Genomic DNA, 13158 nt, shown 5'->3' on the forward strand with positions numbered 1-13158 from the left:
TAATATAATAATAATAAAAATAATAGAGTCCACAGGTATAGCGTGCTTCGGGTGCAATGATATAGGTTATTTAAAGACAACCCGGTTGGATGTATTTTAATTATGCATATACATATATTAAAAAAATAGGGAAAATGAAAGTAAATGTTTTAAGGATTTAATTGGTATAAGAGTGAAATAGAACAAGAACAGTAGCCGACAAGTAGGTGTAGCATTTAGAGGCAGAGGTATTGTATTGATGAATGATGATCCAATCGAAGGAGAAAAGGAGAATGGTAATGGCGACGTGTCGTATAATGAGTGAGTGGACATCCTTGGGTCAATACAATACAGAGACCAACATGTCGTCATCGAGGACCCCCACCTTGACGGCTGATGACCTACTTTTACCTTACCGTTTCAATTTAGCGTCCAATCTTTTTATTATCATGAAAACGTTACATAATAATCAAATATTATTAATGCATAAACTAATTACACAATAATTTTGGCAAAACTCACAAATTTTAACAAAATGTAGCTTTAGCATCGTTTTTTTTTCTTAAAAACATTATCAATTTTATACCATATGATAAGATATGTTTATTTTATAAGGAAAATTATTGAAGAATGAATGTAAATTGTTAGCTATATCCTCCACATGGGGCACATGTATGGTGTGCCTCATGAACCAAACATGGGAAGCCTCCTCATCATAATGTCCTTTACTTTATTTTCCCTCTCTCGGCCAAATTGAAAAATCTATTTAATTATTGCGATTATTTTGGTTCGTTCTGACAATCAAGTTGGTCGCCCGAACATCGGTACATGTGTGAATCAGTGATTGGCTCAAAATTTGTGTATTACATCAAATCAAATGAAACCAAACCAAACAAAATTCCTACGATTGGTAAATAGGCATTGGATCCAATGTCTTGAAATGGAAACTTTTTGAATGGTTTGGAGAGAAATTCAATTATTATGAGAAACAAATTTAGTCCTACACGATTTGAATTTCATATCATTACTCTCTTGTCTAACTCTACCTCTACCTCTCTCTTCTAATGTTCCTAAATCTAATTCATGGTTTAAATAAGACATTTAATACATATATATTATTATCTAGAAATTGGATGGCAAGAAATAAAGTGAAAAATAAGTAGAATAAACTAGTAGGCCACTTAATTAATCGTAAATAAACTATAAGCCCACTTGATTTGAAGCACATTGGTAGAGCTTTCCTTTCACATACTTTGGAAAAGTAAATAAAAAATATGCAGAATATTAGGACTTTAGGTCCAAACACATTTAGCGGTTGAATTCTACCATTTCTTTGGGTCTTTTCAACCATTTGACACTTCCAACTCCACTCCACCATTCCCAAAAAATTTACATATTTTAACCTTAATTACATTCTTTCTTTTTTTTTAAACCCATATCTCAATAGAGATTTGAATTCTCATTTTTTCATCCAATAAAAAATATATCGGAGAATTTATGCATATCCAACCTAATCAGATTTTTTTTTTCTTTTTTTTAGATGTCTCCAACATTTAAATATTTTGTTCAAGTACCTAATTTTTGTATTTAAAAAAAAGAGGGAAAGGAGCCATTATAGTTCTTGTTATCCATTAATTTGTTTTTAATCATTTAATACAAAGTTTAAATAGAATAAATGTAAATATAAAAGACTGGCAACAAAGACTAGGATTAGGATGTGTATGTCTCGGTCAATGTTATTATTTGGTCACCTATCTATCTATGCCATAGGTACTAAGTCAACCTTATTTTAGGAATAATGGACCATGGACCATCTATATATCTTTACAATATTACGATGATATTAAGTTTTCATGACTTTATTTTTGTTTCATCCAAAAAGCTTTTTACTAATATTCGAAAGTTCATAATAATTTTTTTTTTGTTATTATTATTATTATTTTTAATTTCTAACATGTGAAATTGGAGTGAGATATAATTTAGTCAATTAATGTTAACAATTCACATCTTATTCTATCTTGAACAACAATTTAAAAAAAAAAATCTCATATTTTGAAATAAAGGAATTTAACGAGCTTCATTCTTGCTCTATCTAGATAGCCTTGTCAATATCCTTCCTCCATAAGAGCAACTATGATCCGTGCTCTTGTTTTGATTGAACCAAGAATCTCCACAATAAAATTAATTTTTTCAAAAGTCTCGTTATTTTTAAATCAATGATGTTTTTTTTAGCTTATATAAATATATATATATATATATATATATATATCTCGAAGTGAGTATAATTATCTTCCCATCCCTTTAAAAGTAAATCGGCTGAAAACTTAGTAAAGGGTGGAGTCCATCTAATGGAAAAGCAAGAGCCCAATGGTTATGGCCAATGGGGAAAGGGAGGGATTGAGCGAGTCAAATGTGTGGACGCGCCTTTCGTCTTTATAATTTGTTTCTATTATTGTGCAAGTTTTTAAAAAATGGACAAAAATCACTTTATTCAATAAAATAATACACAATAAAAGAGGACAATGAAATATGAATTGCTTGGGAAGCAGTCAAATGAAAATAGCCATCAGAGTTGACCACTCCCAACTCTACATACTCATCATTCATTCCACCATCCTTTTTCAAAACTCTCAAGTCAATATCCTATATTATCGGACTTCTAAAATTATGCTTTTTTTTCTTCTTAATTTTTATACAATAATTTTCATTTTTCTTCAAATAACATTCTTAGTTAATTTTTTAAACAATATCTTCAAAAATTAACATAAGTTTTGAAAAAATAGTAAAAGTAATGTTTATAAGTTTAATTTTAAAAAATCAAATTGTATTCAAACTAGACCTTTACCTTTTTAGTATTTTTGAAGTTGAATTTGTTGGGATTATTAGTTGATTTATAGAAAATGTTTTAATTTCATTTTGATATATTTGAATCACCACATATTTGAGTTGAAGGTTTATTTTCATAAATTTGACATTTTTAACTGTATAATTATTAATTTGGTTCTCTCTATCCCTACATAAGGGTAATTTGTTGTATTCGAACAATTATTGATGATATGGGCTGGAGTGGGGTTGTGTCAGCCTACTTTTTGCGGGCTAAAGGCCCAACTACTTATGGTCCATAAAGTTCACAAGCCAGGATTAACAGATATATTGGGCCGAGCCGATGAAGGTGATGGGTTAGGTTGGATTAAATGACCTAGGGTGGCTCAAGTTGTGAGATTCATTGTTAAAAAAATATTTTGAAGGTTACTTCTTTTAAATATCCTTATAAGGATGATGACAAACTAGTAGTACAAAAGAATTGAATGAAGCGGTTTGGTTTGATTAGTAAGGAAATTTGAATTGATTCATACACATGCGCACGCTCGTGCACCGACACTCGTGCACATGGCATTACCAACAACAGTTTCTTCATCTCTCACTCTCACGCTTTCAAACTTAATCCTCCTTTCATTTCATCATAGATTTCCCCATTTATATAAATTCTATTTTCATCAATAATTTAAGGGTAAGGGCTCAATTAATTTAAAATGTTGTTTGATTGATTTAGAAATGAATAATGTGGCTTTCAAATATTTAAATAAGAAAGTAGCGGCCAATAGGAGATTAAAAATCCCTACTCATTTGGTGGCATTAAAAGTAAAAAAATGAAAATCATCCCGAATTTATTTCTTAGCGTAAGGGTAAAAAAAAAAAAAAAAGGTTAAAGAAAACAGCAAAGAAGAAAATGTAAAAGAAGTAAAGATATGGGGTGGGACGATAGGATACATGATCACGTGGAGTTGACGTGGAGAATTCTTATCCTTTTACATATGGAAAGACTAACTAGCTTCCACATATTTATTCGCCCACGTGTCTCATTATGGACCACTCGATTTCTTCCATTTCCAGCGACTGATCGTCCATCAAACTTGGCTGAAGGGTATAATTGTCTGTCTAATACAACCACCACACCCACGCCACCGAAACCCCCAGAAAGGAAAATTAAATTCTTTTATATAATTAAATCCGTGTAATGGCGGTGGGGCCAGTCAGAGAAGAGATTCACCGAGCAAGGGCACGCCGGAGTTTGCGGACGAGTAGCTGAGGGGCACTGAGATGGGGCAGGTGGCCTTCGGTGTCCAGCATCTCCACGGTGTTCCGCCCGCCGAGGTGGTCTCTCAGGTAGATGGCAACGGAGGCTGGAACGGACACGTCTTGGGCGGTTTGAAGTATGCAACAGGGGACTTTGACGAGGCCGAGGACTCCCCGGAGATCGCTGCTGAAGATGACCTTGGAGACGAAGAGGGAAATGTCAGGCCTCATGTTGAAGAGCGTTCGGCTGAATTCCTGGACGGCGGCGGGAACATCGGCACCGACGGCGAGAGGGGCGAAGCCGTTGACCCAGGCTTGGTAATTGGCCTTCATTGCGGCGAAGACCCGGTCAATCTCGCTCTGCTCGAACCCACCATGGTAGTCGCCGTCGTTGAGGAACCTGAAAGAAAGGAAAGAGATTTAAGAAGAGGGGAAAACAGAGTTTGAAAACAGAGTGGAGTGTGGAAGTAGTAGACCTTGGGGAGGCGCCGATTAGGACGAGCTTAGTGAAGAGTTCAGGGCGGCGGATGGAGGCGAGGATGCCGACCATGGCGGAGACGGAGTGGCCGACGAAGGCGCAACGTTGGACGTCGAGGGAATCGAGGATGGAGATGAGATCGTCGACGAAGGCGTCGAGGGTGGTGTAGCGGGAGAAATCAAAGTGGTCGGGGTTGACGCTGCCGGCGCAGACAAGGTCGTAGAGGATGACGCGGTAGTAGGGAGTGAAGGAGGGGTAAACCAGCTGCCAAGCGGACTGATCGGTGCCGAAGCCATGGGCGAGGACAAGGACGCGGTCGCCGGTGCCCAGGACACGGACATTGAAGGCATCCAGAAGGGCGTTGTTAACCATGGATGATTTTGGATTCCTTTGCTGCTCACTAATTGTGTAACTCTGATTCGCGGCCTCACAAGATCAAAAACAAAATAAATGGCTTTGAAGTCCTTTTCTGGTTCTGGGTATTGTGGTGGGGGCTTCAATTTCACGCCTTCTTCTTTCTTTTACTTTCCTTCTTTCGCGTATCTACTTCTTATTTATAGGGGTTTCAAAATATCCCCCTTTTATTATTTTTTTTTTCAATTTTCTTCTTCTTTCAATTATAATATAATTTTTTCTCTAAAAAAAAAAAAAATAATAAATAAAAACAAAACAAATAGTACATTAAATTTTACATCTTTACCAGAAAAAATGGAGGCAAACTGTGACCGACCTCTTAAACCTCTTAATTTAAGAGGCACAACACTCCCATAATTGATCCTTTTGTAAGTTAATAATTGATCCTTTTGTAAGTTGAAGGACAAATCATACCTTGTTTGGTAGTTTCACTTTTGAGATATAACTGAAATAGGATATCACTATTAGCATAAATAGAAACATAATATTCCTTCGAAACCAAGTAGCTAAAACCGATTAGGTCTATTCTACTCTTGTTATCTTTTAATTTTTATTCATACTCATTTTTAGTCGTATGAGTTAATTTTCTATTATTTATTATTATTTTATCATAAATAGTTTCACATTAGGCTTAATTTGTAAGACTTGTTTAATAAAAAAGATTAATTAGAGTGGGAATTGATGGTATTTGAGATGGACTTTGTGCATGATTTTACTTTTTCACCTCATGCCCAAATGGAAAAGAAAAATAATTAAAAAGAAAGAAAAAGAAAAAGGAAAAGGAAAAGAAAAAAATGAATGACTTCCTTCCATATTGGCTGTCATTTTCTTTGATGGTGGAGGGCGGTTACATTAGCTTTGCCCCTTTCTTATTTCTCTAATTCCAATTTTGAAATCAATTCTTTTCTTTCTAAATTCAATTTAAAAAATGGATCTTATCTTATTATTTATGGTCATCAAGAGATAGAGTTGACTAAACTTCAAGCATGCCATCCGACAATTTATGGGACCACCTTTGCTTAAATTATCAATAATTTGGAGTCTATAGTACATGTGGAAATGTTTTTTTAATTAATTAATTTATAATAACAATCTATCTCAATTTGGTATTAAAAAAAAAGTAATAATTTAGATTAATAGTTAAAAATAATTTCAATGCAAGAAAGTTATGATTTAACGTGAAATAAATGAATTGTCATGGAATTAAAAACAATAATAATAATAATCTTAAATATATCTAGGTTTTGGAATTTAATCATGTAGCCTTAAATAGAATAATCCTAGTAAAAAAGTAGCTAGGTTTTTTTATTTTTTTATTAGCTTGCATTCGAGTCCTATTTTGACGATGACTCTTGAAGTGGTAGACGAGAGGGAAGGAAGGATTCGAAGAACATTATAATTTATGTGTTGACGATTAAAAGGTTCTTTTCATATAGCGGCCACGACGACAGTCTCACTATCATAGATGCAACAAAAGGTTACATTACAAATTTAGCCATCAAACTTGTAAACTTTGACTTATGTGTCTAATATGCTACTGAATTTTAAAAAAATATATATAGAGATGATCAGAGGGAGTTGTGGATAAGACACAGTGAATGGGATCGCACTTGAAAGATGGTGATGGGTATGTGTGTTATGATGAGGTTTGGTTAGTAGTGACAAGCAAAACAACTCAGGTACAGAGGAGCAAGATGGAATCTTGATCTGCCAACGTTAATGGGGGATTTGAAAGGCCCACACAGTGAGGGGAATCTGATTCAATGGAGCCTTTGTTCATCCCTGAAAGCTAAAGAGGGAAAAGAAATTTATACTTTCTTTTTGTTTCTTGTTTCCGCATCCAAACTCTTTGTTTCCAATTAAGTTTAATTGAAATTAAGTTGCAAAAAGAAGAAACCCAATCATTTTCTAAAACAACTTTCAAAAAAGGAATTTTGAAAAAGAGGGCATCAACATCTTGGGCAGTGTGTTGGAAGATAAAATTGAAACTAAGACCAGCAGTATGTTGTAGATAAGATCCCTACCTTTTGGCTTCAACTTACCCACACATCATTGTTGCTCACCCCCAACATTATCATTTTCATTCAAACTTGGGCACTCCAAAGATTCTACCAAACCCACCTTCATTTCAAACTCTACCTACCTCATCATTACCCATACATATTACTTCTATTAACTCTACTATTTCATTTTTTTCATTCTCTACTCTACTTTGAGTGTCGAAAAGAGCGTTCTTTGTAATTGAGAATGCAATCCAATTGGGCAATTTAGATAGATCGAATACATATATGGTCTTTCTTGCTAGTTGAGATGACGACTTTTTTTTTTTTTTTGAAGAAAGACAAAATTCATTCTCATAGTATGTCAACGTTTATCGTGATAGAGGATATGATGTCCTCGGTCAAGTATGGACACGATCCCTAGCTTGGTGACCGTGCAAGGTAAGGTGTGTATAGTGTAAGTTAGGTTGATGTGTAAGTGAGTGAGTTTAGGGTTTTGCATTAAAGTTAGAAAAGGAGAAATGGGAAGAGAAAAAGAAGAGAGTTGAAGATAAGGGCATGAGAGACAGAAACAATGAGAGTGAAAGTGATGTTATTGGGTTGGGGGTGGCAGTGGTGGTTGGAGCCTTCGAGCGTTCTAGAAATGCTTTTAGGGTACGACCGTACGTCGCTCAGAGGCTTATGGATAAGTGTCCCATTTGGACTCCATCCGCCACATACTTTATAACCTTCTTTTAACCTCTACTCCCCACTACAATCACACTTTACATACTTAATAAAGATGTCATGTTTTACATTTTTAATAATAAAAAAGATATGGACTACATAAAGTAAAAAATGATGGATAAGGAGTAGAAGAGAAAGTGTAATTGATTAATGGAATGTAAATGGTGAGAGCATGAAGGAAAAATGGAATAGGAAGTGATGCAACCGTATGATTGCTCTAAAGATTACTTTTGTTGGACATAATAATTCTCACCATAACATTGATTCATGCATGTATATCATACAATCCATTTCAATCAATCTTTGTTCAACTTTTTGCTACAACTTCACCCATATATTTAAATTCATTGACTTAAAAAAAAAAAAAAATTTGGTCAAGTATTAATTTTTTTTTTATAGGGTTCTAAATCTTTTTGATCTTTTGAACTAATATAGGCCCAATTAGCGACAGTGAACCAAGAAAAAAATAAAAAGAAAAGAAATAACATAGTTTATTAGAGAGGCTATACTAATACTATTGATGAAATCAAGTTTAATAATTTATTAGGAGTGTAAAAGTGAGATTTATATTGGTGGAAAAAAAGAATATAATATAATGAAAAGAAAGTCCACGTCAAATTGAATATAGAGTAGAAAAAATGATGGGGCTTTTTGGATAAAGTTTAGGGAAGGAAAAGAAATTGGAATGTCCACCATATAAATTAATGTAATCATAAGTTGAAGTTAGTAGCAGTAGTGCATAAAGTTGTTCCTTCTCACTTCTACTCATCTCTCGCCCTCCCTTTTTAATTATTATTTTCTAACAAAAGGCAAAAGGTTGCCTTAAAAAGGGATGCGATAAGATATTGGGGCCGGCTAGACGCATGCATTGAGAGGTCAAAATTCCACACTTCTGGTGCCCTTCCAATCATTAATCCCGACATCCGTTTTACCCAATGTAATCCACACGGTTGTTGGGCTGGATTACTTAGTGGGCTGGATTTACTTATTGGGCTGGATTACTTATTGGGCTGGATTGCTTAGTAGTGGGCTTCATACAATCGCTGCAACCATATACTTCCAAAGCCTCTAAATAATCTAAATCTTCAATTTAATCAAATTTATATGGAGTTAATTGAACATTACAAGGGTAAAGATGGAAACAAATATGTCTCTCAATGTGATCCGAATGGAGAGAGCTTCTGGTGAAGCCCAAGGTCCAATCCATTGTATGCCAAAGGAGCAAACATCCACAGCTCATCTGAGCTCAATAACTGCATAAAATGAAACAATGGCATTTTAGTAAATTTGTTCCTTATTGTTATTTTGAAAATGTTGGGTCTGTTTGTTTACCTTGATTTGGAGCTGCAAAAACTTGACGTAATGAACAGCTTCTTCAAGCATGGTACTGATATCAACCTTGGTTCCATTGGGAACAAGTTTCTGTAACATTCTTAATCGCTCGTTGATTCTCTCCCTTCGTTTCTGCAACAAAATTCAATAATCTCTCACTAATTTGATCGCACAGAAGAAGAATGTATGAACACAATGGGTATAAATAAGTTGAGGAAGAAGATGCATACTCTAGCGTAGAGGCTTTGGGGATCTGTGGCCGACCCTCTGCTTGCTCTGCCCTTCCTGGTCAAGCCGCCGTCGGAGGTGGCGCCTTGGCCCTCCTGTGAACCATTTTCTTCCTGATCGGAACTGTAACTAATGGAGCACTGCCCTTCTGATGCTCCCCCCGCATTGCCTTCTTCTTCCACACTCTTCCCTTTTCTCTTCTCATTTTTCTTTCTTTCCTCTGTTTTCTTCTTCTTCTGCCCCTGAAAATTTACCCAATCTATTAACTTTTCGAATGGAAGTCGGAGGTTAATCTTGTAAGTTCAGGTTTGATTTACCAGTTCCTTTACAAATTAGTCAACTAAATGGATTCAGTCCATTTTGTATCATTTAAACTTTTAAGACGTTAGGGGAACGAGGGCTTACATCTGCTGAAACCCGAGTTTTCTTCTTCTGATTATCAGAAATATCTTCGTTATTGACTTTCCTTTTCAGTGCCATTGGTTCCTTCGCGGCACCAGTGGAATCTACGAGTTGCGATGGCGGCGGCAGTGCTGGGTAGTTACCTTGTACTACATTAATTTCGACTAATCTCTCAGTGCAGGAGTCTTCACCGGTGGCGGCGGTGTCGAGAGCCTTATCCACTTCCTCGATTAAAACATCAGAAAAACACGAGGACCCAAAATTCCTCTCGTCAATTGGCGTAAAGAAATCAGTAGAATTGGGAAACAGAAAGGCAGCATGGGAATCATCAGTAGTAATGCAGCTACTGCAGCTCCTCGTGTCCTGTTTGACGCAATAACTCTGCAAATTGGGAACAAAAGCGTCCAATGAATAGAACCAGCTGCTGCCGCCATTGTTGGGCAATTGAAGCTCAGTGGAAGGATCGGCATGATTCGCGATCGGAATATGGGACTGATCTACCTCCTCCAATGAGAACATGGCGGCGAAAGACTCCCATTCCCCATCAGAAAAGCCTCCCAAAGCCTCCATTTTTTTGGGGGGATTTAGAAGTTATTGTCTTTTTGGGGGCCGCTTGAAATTGAAGGAGCTTTAAGACAAATGGGATATTTATACCCAACGCTGTGATGGCAATGTGATAACATAATTTGAGTTGCAGGGAATTTGTGTTAATGATTGATCAAGCTTAATTTGTGTTGAAGTATAATTTTATGATGGATTGAAGAAGAGTCCACTGTGGGACCCAAAAGAAAGCAGACTCCAACTCAGAGATGGGGCCAAGGTTCATGCAATAATTAGGTTTTATAATTGTTAAAGTACCGATCAATTTTCTTTTATAATTATAGTCCTTAATTAGCATGATAAAAAATTATCCAGTCATTATATCATTAGCATACAACTGAATACTTTATAAGTACATGAGGTTTCAATCCTTCGTCTATATAAACATATTTCCATGACTTAATTAACTAACCAAATATAATTAAATTTTAGATGTTTATTGAGTTTATATAAAATATTAATGAAAAAAATAAAATACTTAAGGAATGGATCATTTTGAAGCTGCTTCCTTTTTAAATATATTTTGTTTTGTTTCAATTATAGTTTTCATTTTAATAAAATATAATTTAAAATTATGTTTTTTTTTCATAGGTATAAAAAATATAATAATTATCGTGTAATATCCTCTTCATAAGATTATAATTTTTTTTAATCCAATGAAGTTGGAACATTATTATTAGTCCAGAGGATATCTTTGCATTCTCTCGCAGCCCTCACTATAATCATTAATATTATTATTAATGTTGTGTTATGATTTAATATATATACATGTATGGAAGTCTTTAAATTTAATCTTTCATGAAATATTTATTTGTTGTCAAGAACAATTCAATATCTTTGATGGAAATTTTATGAAGATGAAAATAAGAGGTTTTTAATCTCGTCCTATGTTGGATATGTGAATATTTATATCTATAATATAAATATTTAAGATATAATTCAACTAACGTAGCTTTAAATATTCACAGAATTGCTAATACTTAAAAACAAGTTAAGTTAAAAAGAGGGGGGTTTGGTTGTTTGAAAAGTATGGTTTGGGAGAAGGGTTAGACTTGTGATTTATAATCTAAAAATGTAAGATCGTGGGGTACATTGGATTTTAATAACAACAAAACAAATGTGGATTAAATATTAAAAGGATGAATAATTGAATTTAAAAAAAAAAAAAAAAAGAAAAAAAAAAGGGTCAGCCAGATCGTGGGGTTAGAGTCTGACATTCTTGCAAACTCGGACAAATAGCCGCCAAAATCGCTGTTTTGTCGACTTTTCTGTCTTATGTTCATGGCTCCCTGAGATGTCCATATTAATGAGTAATTGCCAAATTTTGGTATTAATTAACATAAAGAATTCAGCTAATTTATACATCTGTTATGTTACCGACATGATCTTATATCATAAATATATAGTGGTTGTTGTGGGCAGCGGGTCTGGATGTTTCATGTAGGCCCTCCAAATTTGACAGTAAGTAATGTAAATGGAAGGCGATGAAGGAAGGACATGTCCGTGATCCATAAGTGGGTACTCTTCTCCGCCGCACATTCCGCCGCGTCAGCCGGCCCACTCGTTTTGTTTTATCTTTCGAAATAGAGCCGCCCACTGCACGACCTTTCAAACCAAACCCACGCCTTCTAAATATTATTTTCTACCCAAAAATGTGAAATTAATTTGCATTTCAGACAAATAATGTCGGAATTTAAATTAAGAAGAATTATATCGACAAAAGAAAAAAAAAAAAAAAGATTCCGAATCGGACGATTCCTTTTGGCTGCCTGCACGATCATACGTTCGGGCCAACAAAAAAAAAAAATAAATAAATAAAAGAAATTATTCTTTTTCTTTTCTATTTTCTCGAATTTTCTACTCACCAAATACATTCTAAAATTTGTCTTTTTTAATATGCGTACGTGGGCATGGCGTTTGAGATTATTCCACGTGTATTTATGGAATGGGAAACTGTCCATCGAAGACACGGCACTGTGTTGGAATTTCTGGGCCAACTGGGATTCTCATTCTTCAAATCAAACACTTCCACGTGTCCTTCCCATTTGCCCCATTTATGCTAATTTTATATTCACGTCAAATTCATAATCGTTGCGAGGAAAATAAATATGCTATTTTTATATCATATCCATAATCTAAAAATAGTTAAATTATTAACTATTTTTCACTATGGATTAAGGGTTCATTTTTTTTTTTTTGTTAGTATTATAAATTCATAGTTAAATTATTAACTATTTTCACTATGGATTAAAGGTTCATTTTTTTTATTAGTATTATAAATCCATTTGTAATATAAAAATTCTTAACACAAAATCATACAAATTGCTTACGAATCACGAACCAAATGATATAAGAGAACAAAACTTGGTATAAAAATTGATTTATAAAAGATATTTGGTTGGATAATGTGGATTTTATTTTATGTCGTTTTTGTTTCAAACAAACGTGGGTTTATTTAATCGTCATAGAACCAAGTCATAATAAGATCCAATCAAACAATTCCAAATCTAATAGAATAGTACCCCATGCATATGCAACATTCCTATTATTTCCTTTAAAGAATTTTATTATAAAAATAATTCCAACTTAAATTATATTCTTCTTTAGCTTTTAGAAAAAATGAAAATGGTTCTCCTGTTATTTATATAACCAACAAAGAATATCCGTATGGTTTGGAAGAACGATTTGAAGGTGCTATGTGTGCCATTTGTACCTATTTCATTGAGAATTAATACCATAATTTAACAAATAAGCCTACAAAATCAATATGAAGATTTGATACACACATCTTTTAAGTTGTGGAAGTGTAATTTGCAACTATCTTTTCTTTATTATTATTTATTTACATTTCTAATTAGATTGGCTAAAATTTTATATTAGATAAGATACCCACATCCAATGATTGTCAAAATCATGGTTCTA

General features: G+C 34.3%; 2 protein-coding genes across 2 annotated transcripts; both read right to left on the reverse strand.

Moving 5' to 3' along the window:
• Window positions 1-3622: 3622 nt before the first annotated feature.
• Window positions 3623-5017, reverse strand: LOC111805917 (alpha/beta-Hydrolases superfamily protein). Its single transcript, XM_023691212.2, has 2 exons — window positions 4533-5017; window positions 3623-4456 (listed from the first exon to the last, which is right to left on the reverse strand). Exons 1-2 carry the CDS (start codon window positions 4904-4906, stop codon window positions 4027-4029), a joined length of 804 nt encoding a protein of 267 aa, XP_023546980.1. The 5' UTR covers window positions 4907-5017; the 3' UTR covers window positions 3623-4026.
• A 3515-nt stretch (window positions 5018-8532) lies between these two features.
• On the reverse strand, window positions 8533-10259 carry LOC111804897 (uncharacterized). Its single transcript, XM_023689712.2, has 4 exons — window positions 9640-10259; window positions 9237-9476; window positions 9007-9138; window positions 8533-8927 (listed from the first exon to the last, which is right to left on the reverse strand). Exons 1-4 carry the CDS (start codon window positions 10204-10206, stop codon window positions 8829-8831), a joined length of 1038 nt encoding a protein of 345 aa, XP_023545480.2. The 5' UTR covers window positions 10207-10259; the 3' UTR covers window positions 8533-8828.
• Between the last annotated feature and the right edge of the window lie 2899 nt (window positions 10260-13158).

The sequence above is a fragment of the Cucurbita pepo genome, chromosome 11 (genome assembly GCF_057944985.1).
Source record: "Cucurbita pepo subsp. pepo isolate OVF chromosome 11, ASM5794498v1, whole genome shotgun sequence".
Taxonomy (NCBI): Eukaryota; Viridiplantae; Streptophyta; class Magnoliopsida; order Cucurbitales; family Cucurbitaceae; genus Cucurbita; species Cucurbita pepo.